Source organism: Podarcis erhardii, assembly GCF_964252035.2.
Source record: "Podarcis erhardii genome assembly, chromosome: 8".
In the NCBI taxonomy this organism is placed as follows: Eukaryota; Metazoa; Chordata; class Lepidosauria; order Squamata; family Lacertidae; genus Podarcis; species Podarcis erhardii.
Genome location: NC_138499.1, coordinates 25,067,914 through 25,084,915, shown reverse-complemented (window position 1 = coordinate 25,084,915; position 17,002 = coordinate 25,067,914). Strand labels below are relative to the sequence as shown.

Below are 17,002 nucleotides of genomic sequence, written 5' to 3'. Positions count from 1 at the left end.
TGCCCTGTGGAACACCCTCCCGTCAGATGTCAAGGAAATAAACAACTATCTGACTTTTAGAAGACATCTGAAGACAGCCCTTTTTAGGGAAGCTTTTCATGTTTGATGTTTTCTCGTGTTTTTAATATTCTTTTGGGAGCTGCCCAGAGTGGCTGGGGAAACCCAGCTAGATGGGTGGGGTATAAATAATAAATTGTTGTTGTTGTTGTTTGTTGTTGTTGTTGTTGTTATATAATGAAGGCATGTGTTGGAGGGCCAGGATCAAGGCCAGCTAAGTCATGAGTTGAACTCAGACATTCATCTCAGGTGGCATACATGCTACTACTGGCCTTGACCAACAGAAGCCTCATATGGAGAGCAACATCCTGCTGCAACCATGTGACGCTCCTTCTCCATTCTGCCACAAGGTGGGCCCTTCTTCAGAGCAGTGCATTCTGAGTGAAGCAAGTGAGAGACTGCCTGTGCCGCCACTGCTTTGACACAGCGGCTAGAAATTTTGTTTAAGCATAGGCAAAAATGAAGTTTAGACAAAACGTCTAGCCATTGTGGCAGCACAGGCGGTCTCTCAGCTGCCTGGCCCAGAATGCAACTCTCTTGAGGAAGTATGCTACCTTGCCTATTTAGACCATGGCATGGAGGAGGAGGTGGAAAGATGGCTTCTGCCCTTGCAGTGGCAAAAACGGGGGGGGGGGACGAGGCAGGATGTGCGGCAGCACAACTAACCACTAACATCCAGGGAGGGAGGAAGACAAGGCAGAAACAGCAAGAGAAGAGATAAGGAGGATGAAGGGGTGGTGAGGGCAGCCATACCACCTCAGCTAGCACAGATTCCCACCAAAAGATTGGCGGGGTATAAATAATATATTATTATTATTATTATTATTATTATTATTATTATTATAACAGATATCCATTGGAACATCTGTATGAGGTCCCTTTGCATGTAACTTCTTACAGTCATTCTCACAAACGTGTGGGTTGGGGGCAGAGATTGCGCCACCTCTCATTGTCATCATGCTGTGTAAATGGACAACGGAGCAGGACTCTGATGTAGCAAAGTTGCTAAGGGACTGAGCTATGAACTAGGAAGTCCCCACTTCAGTTTCATTTCAGCCATGAACGATGAATATGGGCAAGCAGGAAGGTGGTATGCTGTCCCTAAATTAACATTTGGGCAGCCCCTAAATTAACAAGTGGGATTAAAAAAAAAGGTTGAAAATCTACCTTAAATCGTAATGTCAGGAAACTGCCATCGGAGCCAAGGGTGGTGGTGAGGCTCCATAATGATGCGGGAGAGGGAACCAGCAAGGAGAGAGAGGAAGCTTCCGCTGGGGAAGGAAATAGAGGGAAAGGGAGAAAGGGGAGTCTGAGGGAGCTTCGGAGAGAAGGCTCCAGGACTCTTCCAGTGAAGCCAGCGGGGAGAGCACAGGACCTCCTCTGGGGACGCCCACTCTGCGCAGAAAGGTTTCGCAGGCGGCGATTGGGTGTGAAAGAACTTCTATGTTGGAAGAAATTCAGGAAATGCCCACTGACGGATCCTGCCAGTGATTGAGACAGTCACGGTGTACTGACTGTCCAGCCTGGGGGAAAGTTTTAACCAAACTACTCAGCTCGGAGCAGTTTGCGCCTTACGCACAAGCAACCCCATACCCCATTACACGTACCAGTTTGCATTCTGTCTTGATTATTGATGTAATCAGTGGCGTAGCGTGGGGGGTGCAGGGGGGGCTGGCCGCACCGGGCGCAACATCTGGGGGTTAGGGTTAGGGGGCACAAATCCACGGGTTAGGGGGTGCAAATCCATGGGTTAGGGGGCGCAAATTACTTGCCTTGCCCTGCGTGCTGACAACCCACACTATGCCACTGGATGTAATGCACATACTGCTCTCAAGTCTCTAATGCACATGCGGATGCTAAGTATGACTGTCATCTGCCAATCAGAGGTTACACCCACCTTCTAGAAAAGAAGGTGCCGGTACTGCGTACCCTTCAGTACCCCGGTGGGGAGACACTTCCCACACCTCACATTTAAAGCACTCTTATGCCACTTTAACAGCCATGGCTTCTCCCCAAAGCATCATGGGAACTGTAGTTCGTTAAGGGTGCTGATCTCAAAGACCTACAATTCCCAGCACCCTTCACAAACTGCGGTTCCCATGATTCTCCATGACTGTTAAAGTTGTGTTAGTGCTTTGAATGTATGATGTGGATGTAGCCAGAGTTGTTGCAGCGTAGCTCCCTCTCTATATGGCACTCTGGTTTATATGCATTTCAGATTTATTGTGATGTTTGGAATGCACCCCAAGCGTTTAGAGAAAAGGAGATTATGCTACACAGTTCAAACCTAGATTCTTAAGATTCCACGCTTCTTGGAAGGGGATCATTTCTAATTCTGTGGCGTTCCAGTAGAATGGCACTTATTTCCTGGCCACTAGGCAAAAAAAAAAAAAGTATTATATCTTTGGGACTGTATATGACTTCTTCTGTCATCGATAAACAATAGCGTTTTTGCAGCACACGGATGGAACAAAAGCTAGATTTAGCAAGTGACACGCGCACAACACTTTGAAATTGAGTGGCCTACTTCACAAAGGATGGACTTCTATTTGGAGGAATCCTCTGTTTGAATGGCTGTCTGGTCCTTTAAAGATAAAGAACCATAGGAACAGATAACAGGTCCTTGAAATTGCAGGTCCTTGAAATCTACAATTAGCACCTGGGCATCAGACTGTTCAGTCGTCCCCCCCACTATGGTGAGATGCATTGCATTTCTATTAAAATTATAGTAGTTATTTTTAAATTTGCACCTCTACATATCAGTCAGCATTTTATGCAAATGTGAGCCCTCTCTTTTGGTGATGCGTTTCCTCTTTTTCAGTGATATGTAAGTGTGGCCACCATACCTTGGAAGGCTTTAAGCTGCATAGCCATATGCTGGGATCCAGCTAAGGCTTATGTCATTGCCTAAGGGCTGTGATCTACTAGGTGAAAGGAACAGAGCTCACTTGCCAGGAGCACTCTTCAAGAAGTACACATGCACCCCAGTCTCCTAGTTGGAAATAATAATTGAGGAAACTTGCCTCATTGCCATAGAGGCATCAGCAACCCACTTTCACTCTGACTCACCCAGACTTCATCCCTACCTTCCAAAGGATCTTAACCAATGGCTACTGAAATGCCAGTTTGGAGGTGACAAATTTGGGTGCTTGTGCCATAGTAAACGGTGGTGTTAAAAAAAAAAAAAACCAACCCAAACACCTCCTTATGCTGTTAAGAGAGATAAGTTCTATGTCTCCTTAACCATGTCTGATTTACGGCTACTACAGTGCAGGGGCGCACAGAACGGCTAATTGCCTACCTTCCTTTTCGAAACTGAATATACCTGCTTGGGTGGTCAGAAAGGAAAGAATGAAAGAAAATGAAACACCTAAAGCCAGTCTTCAAATTAACCTCTCAAGGGGTCCGCAGATTTCAGCGGAGTATATTCTTCCGTGATGAAGTCACTCGATTTGGTAATAACTACTTGCCTCAGAATATTATTGCAAGGCTGATTTTAATGAATGTTTGTGTAGAAGTTGGAGGAGATATGTGTGAAGTACTTAATTATATCTCAGTGATTGTTTAATAAGTGATGCCAGAAATATTGTGCATGGCCCAGAAAAGCAAGGGGGTGCTCATCATTTATTTTACCCGGTGCAATCTTCAAACTGCTTCACAATGTCTTTCCTTCTGTTCTTTTCTAGGTTACAGCCTTCCTGTCTGATCCGAAGGCACAGACGTGCAACTTGTCAATGTTATTTAATAATAATAATAATTTAGAGACATTCCCTATCAGTAGCTCCCCACAGTCAGCCTGACAGTGACTTTCAGATTACCCTAAACTAAGAAAAAGAAATTGGAGATTTGTCAATGGTGCAAGAAAGCAAAGCTGCCTCCAAAAGTAGGAACATGTTTTTTAAACACAAAGAGGGCATTTTTGGTGTTGGCACCTTGGCTGTGAAATTCTCTCCCTAGAGATGCTCACTTGGTGACTGCTTCGGGGTCATTTCAGTGCCAGGCAAATGCTTCTTTACATTGTCTTAAGGACTTTTAAGACGTACCTCAACCTTACACCCTCCAGATGTTGGGCTACAACTTGCATCAGCCCCAACCAGGCACCAGGTTGTGGGAGGCTGTTTTAAATATTATCACACACCACCCCAATCTCTGAGCAGTGCAAGATTCAAGGGGTTCAGGCGCCTACCCCAGATTTGGTTTCCTCCAAAGGAGAGACAGCGGGGACTGTGTTGTCTTTATAATATATGGTTTATTGACATATATATACAATCTGTCCCTATGGTGCAGGGGCTCACAGCATTAACACCCCAAAGAGGGTCTTGCTTCTCCCACAGCCACAGCTTTGGATTTCACCCACAATCAGGCATGGCTCTGTCTCTCAGCTGCCTAGCCTGCAGTCTGCAGCCTCTACCATCAAAGCTCGCATATACAACTCTGGCCTTTGTGTTTCTAACTAATACATAGTTTAATGGGAGGAGCACCCATTTGTCCTCTGGCACCAAACCACTTCCTTTGTTACCTCAACAGCCTATACTTAGGCCATTACCTCACCAGGAAGCTAGCCTGGCTATTCCAAGAATTGAATCCATTCCAGAAACTGAATCCATGCTGGATCCAGGAATTGGAAAGGGACTCAAGCATGTAAACTACCCTTCCCAACTCACAACAATATTTTAAATTATTCTTCAGATCTGCTCTTGTATTGTTTTACAGTTGAGTTTTGCATCATGAAATTTTATTGATGCTGCAAGGCTTTTACAGTACAAGCCTCCCAGAGAATGTTCTCTGTAAATAAGTATGCAAGTAAATAATAAAGCAAGTTTCTCTTTTCGCAGCTCTTATGCCAGAATCTCACACTGCTGTTTAAACTCTGAGGCTTTTCAAAAGCCACTTTGCAAGTTCAATAATGCTGCTTAATAGGCTGATCTCTCATAACAACTATGTCACACTGGCTGAGCTCTTCTGCATTGCATCCATTGTGCTCTCTTCTTGGAACACCTTATTCAAAGAGCTTCACATTGTAATCCACACATAAACCCAATAAAATAGGTTGTTTATTATCCTTGTATGGCAGATGCAGGGTGGACACTATGAAACACAGGTTGCCCAATGAGTTCACAGCAATGGGAAGCAGCCAGTCAAGACACAAGTTTAAAGGAGCAACGGGCAGTTTGCCAGGACACTGTCTCCCCACAGGCAACCAAAATGATTAAGGGGTTGGAGCAACTCCATTGTGAGGAAAGGTCTGGCGAGTAGCAGACATGATCAATGTGTATAAAATGATGCATTGTGTGAAGAGAGCTTTTTTCCCTCCCTCTCTCTTAAAATATGAGCACTAGGGACATGCAATGAAGCTGAATGATTAAAGATTGAGAAGTTTTTCCTTCACACAGTGCATAGATAAACTATGGCATTCGCTCCCACAAGGAGGTAGCGATGGCCACCAATTTGGATGGTCTTCCTTGAAGATAGATGGGTAAGATGCAGAGGGGATGAGAAAGGAGGGAGCACTTCAGTTAGTCTCTCGTCCATGTTCCAACAAGGCCCAGTTCGTTGGAGCGGCAGTGCTGCATATGAACTGAGCCCTAGCCATTACAATGCTGTCATTCTCCACTCAAAATTTCTGGTTCACACACATTTCCTGTCTACCTGCATGGCAGGTAGTGCAGGAAGTGAAACGGTTACCAAAACAATGTCCTCCTTAAAATTGGTCTTTGCAGACCCAAGGTTTTCACTTTATGTCTTTCAGGAGAACATCTCCAACTTTGACATGGTGATGGAGTCTGATGAGGGAACATTCATGCCCACCGGCCTGGCTTTCACAGGCAGTGATAAAGCTCGTGACATCATGAAGGAGATCATGAAGTTGCTGAAGCCCATCAATGTTACTGATGTCTTTGAAAACGGTGAAGGAACAGACATTAACTACTGGATACATGATGGAATACCAGGTGAGATTCCTGAATGAGTTGTGGAAATTGCTCAGTTGTTCCTACTGCTTTCCTCTCTTTTTTATTTGTCTTCCTTTGTGACAACCCCAGGTTTTGACAAAGACTTTTCTTGAACAACTCCGTACCAGAAATGAAACATGTATACATATCCCAGAGCTAACCTACAGAAGCTTGGGTATAACGTGTGCTTGATCTTCTCTTTGGAAAAGTTATAGGTGATGTGTGGGCAGTGTGCCTACAATCTTCTTTTAGGCTTTAGGCTTTATAATAATCTTTCCTAGAGCAGTGGACTAAAAATAGCAGAGCATTCCCTCTGCTTAAATGTAAGTGGGGGCAGACACACAAACCAAAAAGAATGCATTGAAATGCAGTCTGTGTTTCCTTCATTAGTTGCATTAGTTCACACTCCCCACCGGGCGCAATCCACTCCTGTACTTCCAGTTATAATCATAAGCTTTATTTACATACAACAGAGCATGAATGGAAGGAAGGAGGCATTCTTTCAGAAGAGGGGCTCCTCCAGAGAGTCATGGGACAATCTCTGAATGCATCCCAATTTCAGCTAACTCCGTTTAGAAGTTCTCAGCATTCTCTTTCACTCAAACCACCAACCACTGTTTCTAACATCTACACCCATCTACCCTCTCCCAAAAGCCCCTCTTCAGATGTTCAGCCTCATGGAATGAAGGGGGAGCAGGAACGAGCCATTGGCTCACCCGCTCCATCACATCCCCACCATTGACCATCACCTTCCACATGTTGAGGAGATGAACTTCTGCAGCAAGGAGCTTTCCTTACTCTTGGAGGTTTGCTGCTTGGTTTAGAATGTCAGAAGATCAGGGTTCTAAGTTGCACATGGAGTCTCCATGAGTATAGAAGACCTCCCACTGCAAACATTCGGCCTTCCAAGTAATGGAAGGCAGCAGGGCCAGACACAGGGGTGATCAGGACTTATGAAAGTCTAATCACATGGAGGTTGCGAATGCCTGAACAGGGCTTGGGAGTCTCATTACAAAACAAAACCAGAGCTATCAAAAGGCCATCCCCAAAAAATCAGTTCCTGTTGATAAAACACCATTTGACCATCCCACTCTCACCTACTCAGTGGTTTTACGCAAACCTTTTCTACTGCATTATATCTTTAGGTATTACAAAAGGTTTCTCTGTTACAATCATTTTGTCATTTTTCTTCTGCTGCTTTTATCTCGAATCCTGCCCACAATTTCATTTGACTGTAATATTTTTTTAGATAGTCCACGAAAGGCCTCTGTTCTCCATAAAAAAGTTCATCATTTTGATCTCTTCATTTCGCTTTCAGCTTTGCCATTTCCGCATAGTCCATTACTTTCAAAAGCCATTCCTCCTTTGTTGGAACCTTCTTTTCTTTCCATTTCTGTGCATATAATATTCTAGCCACTGTTGTCACATACATAAATGACCATAAACTATTTACCTGCAGATGAAAGTTTACCAGCCAGCAATTTTAACAGCCTTTTTCCTTCTCCAACTAGCCCTGAAACGTTTCCATGTGAGCTCAGCTGCACCAAGCAGCGTGGCTGGGCAGCTGCCATGGTCCCTTCTTCTCCTGTTCCACTTTGCTGCTACTTTTTGCCATACTTGTTCAGGGTATCACCACTGCCTTCTCCTCTCCATGCCCAGTGTGTGCTGCAGGGAGGTCCCACTTGTCTGCTGGTCCACTGGTAGTGTAGATTTATAAGATGCAGTTTGGGAAGATGAAAGAAGAGCCACAGCCTCCCAACACAATGGGGAATCCCACAGGCAGGGTAGGGGTGGGGGCGTGCCAAGGACGCACATCAAACTTAGAGCCACCTCAATTAGAGCCGCCTCTTCCCTCTCTAATGCTACAATACACAGTAAGTGTTGGAACAATGCATGGAGTAGCTGCTTTGTTTGTCTGGCAGACCCTCCTCAAAGGGCTCATGTTGCTTCAAATTGCACCATGCATATTCTTGTCCAAGAGAAAAAGCTTTGAACGTCTTGGCGCAGTTCACATGCCGCTCAGCTGTGAACAGGCCAGGGGAATACTTATGGTATGTAATACCACGGCAGCTAATTGTACGTATTCTAACAGCTTGCACGATTGCATCCAATTTAAGCATGCCGTGAAATGTTGACACTTCATCATTTCCATTTAAATATATTCCTGAAAATTCGCTCTACTACTTCGATGAAAGTCAATTTTCCCCCTTTTCTTCCCTGTTCTTTTTAATCTTACGGAATAGTCTTGCTATCAACAAGAGCTATTTTGGTCACAAATTCAAACACAGGAATTTAGTTCTTTTATAATTGACTAATTAGCTGTGTTAGGGTCATGCAGGTTCTGCTCCCAGTTTTAAAATCTTCCTCCTCCTCTTTTGGCACAGGCAATTTGTCTTTCCCTCTTTTCACAGTTATCAGACCTGCAAAGCAAATATATATTTTAGCCATGGGTCTCTTTTGCCTATTTTCCTAAGCCTTGGACACTATTTTGCACCATACATTACTCGATATTTTGTGTGAATTGATATAGGATGAATTATATAGGTGAATTGATATAGGATGGATTATACAGGTTTCAAGAAATGCCCAGAGCGGCTGGGGTAACCCAGTCAGATGGGCTGCATATAAATAATTTATTATTATTATTATTATTATTATTATTATTATTATTATTCAAATAATAATAATATTGGTGCACAAATACCTCAGGTTATATACGTTTCAGGTTACATACGCTTCAGGTTACAGACTCCACTAACCCAGAAATAGTACCTTGGGTTAAGAACTTTGCTTCAGGATAAGAACAGAAATCGTGCTCCGGCAGCATGGCAGCAGCAGGAGGCCCCATTAGCTAAAGTGGTGTTTCAGGTTAAGAACAGTTTCAGGTTAAGAACAGACCTCCAGAACGAATTACAGTAAGTACTTAACCCGACGTACCACTGTATAATCAATATTTAAATTTGTTGGTTGTTGTTGTTGATTAAATTTCTGTGCTGCCCTTCATCTGAGGATCCTAGGGTGGTTTACAATATAAAAACACAAAAATGCATAGCATAGTAACAAAAAAAAACCAATACTCCCTCACACAGTTTAAAAAGTTATATTACACTTATAATCCATCTTTCCTGCAAGGAGCTCAAGGTGGTATTCATCATAGTTGCCAAGTCTTGGGGGCCGGGGGCCCTTGCTTGTGGTGCAGTGAGGGGGCACCAGTGGAGGGTGGATTAGGTTGAGCCCGCCCCCAATGTTTTGTTCAAGACGGCACTAGTATATATGTTTCTGCCCCTCCACATTTTATCCACAGCGCAACGCCCTGTGAGGGAGGTGAGGCTGACAGACTGTGACTGGCCCTAGTGAGCTACATGCCTAAGTGGGGATTTGGGCCCCGGTCTCTCAGATCCTAGTCCAGCACTCTGACTACAACACCATTGTCATCCTTGCATCTAACTCATGGGCAGCATTTCAGTCCTCAAACCACTTAATCTGGGGTATCTGACCTAACAATACACTAGAGATATATGCAGCTATTTTGCTCCGTAAACAAACATCTTCAGGCTAGATTGTTCAGTCACATTATGAATCAAGTGTCATTCTCCAGAAGACGAAAAGAAGTTGATATTTTGAACATGGGTGGGTCATCAGCAATATAGAAATGTAGAAATATTTTTTATTATTATTAAAAAAAACCACACACATTCTTTCCAGGGTGCTTGAGGTTTCAAGACATCAGGGGACCTGGGAACTGCATATCTCATAGTTCCCTGCTCCATGAATCCTCACGAGATCATTAAAGGTGCACTGAGTCCTGGAATGCCTTCCAGAGCAGTGGTATCCCTACTACGTCCTCAAATGCCTTGGGAAACCATATCATTCTCAGAGCTGGGATGCTGGGATGCTGCAGCTGCAATGTCCTGGGTACCAGGGATGAATGGAAGATTTGCAGAGAGACCTCTTGGTCATTGCTGCTGTCCATGAGATGATGTTTCAGTGGGAGGAAGAGGCTTTAGGGCTTGAGAGAGGTTGGCATATTCATGGGGACTGAAGATGGATTCAGGACATGTTGTACTCTCAGTGTAGTCAGTGGGGGTTCAACAGGTCGGAGGGGATTGGTCAGAGGGGGGGGTGCTATTTTTAGATATTTTGGAGAAACAGCTTGGTATACCAAACCCAGCTCCAAATTGAACCCAGGCACATAATGCCCATCAAGAAAATTCACTCAAACCTAAATAAGACTGCTCAACAGTAAACACAAAGAGAACCATTATCAGTGGACCAGATCTTTTTGGATTGCTGAAGACGACCTCATTATAAATCAAACGCTCTTTCTGTAAAAGTACAAAAAAATATATATATTCTGTTCTCAATTTTAAGTGCTTTGTAATATGTGTATATGGGTGGTCTTTTCCTTTCCAGCAAATGCAAACCAAATGCCATTGCATTAAATACAATCATTTAAAACTGATGGCCTTTTGATTTGTGCAGAACATCAGCCCCATGAGACATAGCTTCATTATAGGGAAATCTACCTCAATCAATGGCCTTCTATTTGTTTTTTATTTCTGAACTTTGGTTGGGTCTGGAGGGAAAGTTATTACTTTCCCTGCGGACCCAACCAAAGTTCAGAAAAAGATAGAACTCCATATATGTTCTAACCAACCGGCACAGCTCATCGCTTGCAATGAGAATGTGATGTTGTGCATGTAAAACAATCTTGCTTGCTCAGGGTTCTTGGTAGGAAAAAGCATGCTGGGACCCCAGCTAAACAAATAGTCTAATATTTACAGCAAGCAAACAAGGCATTAGATGTGAGAAAAGGAAGCCTGTTCCCTTTAGTGTGATCAAAAGAGTCCTGGAGCAAGGTGTAACTTGATGAACCAAGACGATTACAGGCTATTGACTACAACTTCCAGATCTTGGTCGGATAGGTAATGACTCAAAATGCTGCAGGGAAGCTAGTAATGTTAAAGGTGAGCAGTTCACTGTGGTATGAACAAGTCTATTAACGTTGAACATCTCCTCCTTCCACAAGGAAACTTCTCCAGCAGAAAGGCACAATAACCTCATGACCTTTTATTCATCCGATAGGCCTTTCTGCTGAGACCACAGTCTAGTGCTGTTGAAATGGTTACATCCCTCCTCAGAGGAAAGAAGAGATAAAGCAGCTGTTAAGCATAATTTTCTGCCTCTTAAGTAACGGGTACTGCTAACAGATAAAAGGGAATTAGGGTTCTGTGGAAGGAATTACTACGACTTCTCACAGTGATGTTTATTCACATATTGCATTTTTATCTCATCCTTCCTCCAAGGGCAGGAGTGGGGAACCTTTGGCCTCTTAGGTATTGCTGAACTACAACTCCCATCAGCCATAGCAAGCTGATTGGGCAATCCCATAGTATCCTATTGGACAAGGATGATGGGAGCTGGAGTTCAGCAGCATTTGGAAGGCCATAGATTCCCACAGCTGAGGTAAGAGTTGCTGAGTACTATGTCTGCCAATGGTGGTCCTTCCAATAGGGAAAGGATGGCTAACTTGTGAGTAACATCTGGCCACACGAAGTGATCCCCCAGCCTCAAAGCTTTATCTGGGAGGTAAACGACTCTCCCTGCTCTTTAGCTATCTTCTCTAAAGAGCAGGCACAGGGATCTTTTATATCCAATCCTAGTGCTGAGATCAGGGATAAAGTCCCCTGCCTGCTCTTTGAGAGTAGCTATCTCATCCCATCACTACAGTGCAAGAGGCTGGAAATGCTGGTGGGTGGGTGCTTCTGTATGTATGTGTTCATGAGTGTGTGTGTGTGTGTGTGAGAGAGAGAGAGAGAGAGAGAGAGAGAGAGAGAATGATGCATGTCTGGTGAGTGTGTGTAGTGTTGGTGTATTCCTCTGTTGTGACAAGGGGGGCTTTTGCTCTCCATCTCTGGGTTCCAGAGCCTGTCCTTCAGTTGTGTAATGGAACTTTGCAACCTGTTTCAGAAGCTCAGCCAGGCAGGTTCTTTTGCAGTTTAGGGAAACACTGTTTTGTCAACTCTTGGAAGACACGATTCGGACCTCTCTCTCTCTTCTCAGAGGTTTGACCGTACAATGTTCACCATACAATGGTGTGTACAATTGGACTAGGGGTTCTAGGCTAGTCTCCTAGCCAGCGTGGTGTAGTGATAAGAGTGGTAGACTCGTAATCTGGTGAACTGGCTTCGCTTCCCTGCTCCTCCACATGCGGCTGCTGGGTGACCTTAGGCCAGTCACACTTCTCTGAAGTCTCTCAGCCCCACTCACCTCACAGAGTGTTTGTTGTGGGGGAGGAAGGGAAAGGAGAATGTTAGCCGCTTTGAGACTCCTTAAGGGGAGTGAAAGGTGGGATATCATGTCCAAACTACTCCTCCTCCTCCTCCTCCTCCTCCTCCTCCTCCTCCTCCTCCTCTTCTTCTTCTTCTTCTTCTTCTTCTTCTTCCTACATGTTCCTTGTAAATTAGGGGGAAGCTTCTGACCGGCTTAGAGAGCATGATGGTCATACATGAGGTTGGCACCCCCCCCCCCCACAATTGCCCTTGCAAGCTTGAGCCTCTGGCTCTAATTGTTCTACAAAAAAAATTCACTGCACACCACTGCCACAGAACCCTTTAGGCTTCCAGAGCTCTCCCAGGCATTCGGGGCCCATCTCTTGGTGCCCACCTGTACCACCAGCAGCTGCGTTTGAAGGCATGCACTGACTTTACCTTAGTACGAAGAGACCTGCTCCCCTTTCTGAATGGTTCTAATCCCTCTGTGCAATGTGGCTTTGCACCTCTTCACTCTTGTTTGGGGTGTAGGTGGGGACAGTGCCCACTGGATTTTAACCCCAGGGGGCAGAGTGTAGTGAATGTCAGCAAAAAGAACCCTCAAGTCTATAATGCTGTGCTTAAGCACAGTGCCCCAGCAACATGCTGAAGTTGCATCATTCACAGAAGGATCGACATGCTCTTTGCAAGTACTTGACGAGCAGCAACTGAAGTCCAAGGCCAGTTTATTTAAACAAGGACATCAAATAGTTGTTGAAAAACATGAATGTTCTACATGCAAGTTCTTGCCCATGACTGAGGGTAAAATGTTCTAGGGCAGATAATCAAAGCCTGGCTCAGCCTTGACATTTTCAGTTCTTTTTCTATAAAATCACTATAGATAAAATACAACCTTTATACTTCACTTTTCTAGAACTAAATTATTATTATTATTTTTAAAAACCCAGAACGATCCATACAATGGCAAGGCATGCCAACATCTCTGTGTTGCTGGTGTTATCCATTTTTAAAATAAGGTCAGCTTGAACTTCAGGTCAGCATTTTAGTGACACAGTGCTTTTAAGAATGGAAAAAATAACAGGCAAGTTTTGAAAAGTTCCCCTAAATAGCACTCATTTCCCCCTGGCACTCATCATCACAATGGGTTTGCTAGCTAGGGGGTCAAAATGTTCTGGCATGTGTGCCTCTTAAAAATGTAAACTCAAGTGTCTGATGAAAGGGGTTGCATTCTGCACAACCCATAAGCAGCTGGATTTTCTTGGGGGGGGGACGGGTCATTGGGAAAGGCCGAGATAATTATTATTTATTATAGCATCTTTCTAAACCAGGCCAAAATCAAGTGAGCTGCTCACAACCACTTAGTTATCAGTGCTGAGCAGCATTTGAACAAGGGCCCCATCTGAGCTGGACTGACCCTCATTTCATCTGCACCTTAAGCCAGGCATTGCTAGTATGACTAGCAACCATGCCTAAGTTTTTAAAACATAAATAAACACCAAGCATTGGGGTGGGGTGGGGGCAATTTTAATCAGGACTGCAGAACACGAGGAGGAGAAGTTTAACCCTTCTCTCCCCAGCCGCACTGGAAAACCTCCATGCACAACACTTAGCCTTAAAACTGTCTTTGGTGCCAATGTGATTTCCTCCCTCTTGGGCTAATTGCCTTGCGGTGATGGGGTTTGTGAGTGCAACCAAAATTGTGATGGTGAAGACAGGGCCAGTCACTGTGACCCCCACTTTTCATCCATATGATTGTTAATTACAGGAGGGGGGGAGCGCCTAGGGGGGCTTTAGATGTACTTCAGTTAGGCCTGATTTTGGCATTCATATAACTATAAGTAATATAATTAATGATACAGGGCTTCTCAATTTCTTTTGCTAGATGATGACATGATCCAGAAGTATTCACGATGCTTATGTTTCCTTTGAAAGACAAAAAATATTTACCTAGAAAACCTCACCTTAATAGGAAGGTTCTAATTTTAAGAATCAGATTTCCACATTGCATTTCGCAGCTATTAATTTGGTTTTGGGTTTCTAACTTGGAAAGAAAGCTACATTTTTCTAGTATCTTGAAAGTGAAGGATTTTGCGGTGAGGTGATGTCTGTTCCAGCAGACTGCAGGTCTGTATCGTTCTCCAAAGCAGCTTCCTCAAGAATTTGTGTATGTATGTGTAAGGAACCTATGTTAACCTCGGAGATTATAAATTCAACCTTTCATCTAGTACAGCTGTCCAATATAGTTTTCTGCAGTGCTGATAGAACCTCACCTCCCGTTCCCTAAACAAACTCAGTCACATGGGTTACGGGAAGAGCAGTTTTATTTCCAGACACTGTTTACTGAAAAAACTTGGTCATTTTTTGGACTTTGTTGTCATACGGACAAAATAAACTAGCTTGTACCAAACGGTTTTGTAAAAGTTTAAACAAGAATCTTGTGTGACTTATGGCCATCCTTTGAAAAAATGTGTTATAATTCCAACAGCAGCAACATAAATAGCACTGAACGAATCAATCATTACCATTTATGAATGGAAATGCTCACAACCACATAGGTTTTGAAATTATTCTGCAGGGAATTAGTTTTGAAAGTAGCAAGCATGCAACTTTGGACCATTGTTATAGTCTAAGGAGTCTAGCTAAAGTCTAATGACCAATAAATCTGTAATCTTCACATTTCCATATCGGTTTGCATTTACTTTAGTAAAAAAGTTAATTAGCATTTTATCATGAATTTTTCTTGTTGTACCCAATTTTGTATGCTATTTGGCCTAATATACACATTTTTGCAAAACGTATTTTCCTTAACACTTATATCTTCTCCACTATAATGCATTTTTATGCATCATGCAACATACAGTGAGGGGGGAAAGTATTTGATCCCCTGCTAAATTTGCTTGTTTGCCCTCTGATGAAGAAATGACCAGTCTATAATTTTAATGGTAGGTTTATTGTAGCCGTGAGAGACAGAATAACAACAGGAAAAGCCCCAGAAACCCAGAAGGCAAAAGTCAGAGACTGATGTGCATTATAATGAGCGAAATAAGTATTTGATCCCTTTGCAAAAGATGACTTAGTACTTGGTGGCAAAACCCTTGCTGGCAATTACAGAGGTCAGACGTTTTACAGAGGTCACACAGCTGAAAGGGATCAAAATAGGCTACAATTTTATTGACTGCAGATGAAGTGGTTTGACATAGGCATTGGGTAAGAGTTTATTTCTGGGCTGCCTACCGGAAATGACATCAGAATCCACCCAGCAGGGGGATTCCTGTGATTTACTTGAAATAGGGAGGGGTCGCCACAGGAATCGCCACCTCTAGGAATGCTGAGGCCCAAGTCTCCCACCTGGACAAGTGGACAGAAGCCACTCCATCACAGATCCCTTTAATGAGATACCCTGTTTCTGGAGAGGAAAGCAGGGGTGCAACCCCAGCCCCCAACCAAGGCTAAGGTTACCCAATGCCTAAACCACCAAAGTTGTGACAATTGCTATGAGGTAGGCAAAACCTCCAGGTCATAGCCAATTCACCTGTTAGGCAATTTCCTAACCGACTGCAAAAATACAGTGAGCACCGCAGCCATAGCAAGGTCAATTCAATGAGTAAATGCCCAAATACTGGAGTGGGTGGGTTGATCCAATGAAGAAGAGCTGGGTGTCGGAGGCTGGGCGGGCTGCTTTAAATCCCCTGGGAGTGGACCGGAGGGTAGCTTGATTGTTCCCTCAGACCAGACCAGCCCTCCGCGCCAGCCTGATGTTGTTTAGTCATTTAGTCGTGTCTGACTCTTCGTGACCCCATGGACCAGAGCACGCCAGGCACTCCTGCCTTCCACTGCCTCCCACAGTTTGGTCAAACTCATGCTGGTAGCTTCGACAACACTATCCAGCCATCTTGTCCTCTGTCGTCCCCTTCTCCTTCCCAACATCAGAGTCTTTTCCAGGGAGTCTTCTCTTCTCATGAGGTGGCCAAAGTATTGGAGCCTCAGCTTCACGATCTGTCCTTCCAGTGACCACTCAGGGCTGATTTCCTGAAGAATGGATAGGTTGGATCTTCTTGCAGTCCATGGGACTCTCAAGAGTCTTCTCCAGCACCATAATTCAAAAGCATCAATTCTTCAGCGATCAGCCTTCTTTATGGTGCAGCTCTCACTTCCATACATCACTACTGAGAAAACCATAGCTTTGACTATACGGACCTTTGTTGGCAAGGTCTAATGAACAGCCTGACGTGGAGCAAAATTTCAAGCCGGGAGCATGAGCCTAAGCTCACGCTTTGACAAGGAGAGACCTCAAAACACAACCCTGCATCACTGGCAGGGGGGGCACTGGCCATCCCACAAAGTTGCCGCACCCCTAAAAGGGGGTAAGCAGACATGTGAGCAAAACCTACCCAAAAGGAGTTGCTGTGCTCATTAAGCCTGGCCCCCCTGTGCAGATCCTGTGGCTGTTTCGTTTTTTTCTATTTTTTAAAAAAGAGTTTAACTCCACCTACTCCCTGTGATTTACTGCTGGCTTGCTCCTGACAGTAGTTTCATCTGTAAAGGTGAACTGCTTCTAATTTATCTCCCATCCCAAGTGAAAAGACGGACTAGCAGAATTCCGCCTGTGTTGCCTTTGATTCAAACCAGTGTTTACAGCCAACACATTTGGTTAGAAGAAGCTAGATGGGTAAATACCTATTTGAGTGAACTGTACTATGAATAAGTAGGGTTGCCGTACAT

At 44.1% G+C, this 17,002-nt stretch overlaps 1 protein-coding gene across 3 annotated transcripts in view; it reads left to right on the top strand.

Annotated features, from left to right (window-relative positions):
- CPQ (carboxypeptidase Q) overlaps positions 1-17,002 on the top strand; it is a 197,679-nt gene that overhangs the window by 158,337 nt on the left and 22,340 nt on the right. For all 3 annotated transcript variants that reach the window (XM_081874470.1, XM_081874471.1, XM_081874472.1), the window contains exon 7: positions 5,807-6,008. In XM_081874470.1, coding sequence (XP_081730596.1) covers positions 5,807-6,008 — 202 coding nt within the window. The remainder of the gene's footprint in view (positions 1-5,806; positions 6,009-17,002) is intronic.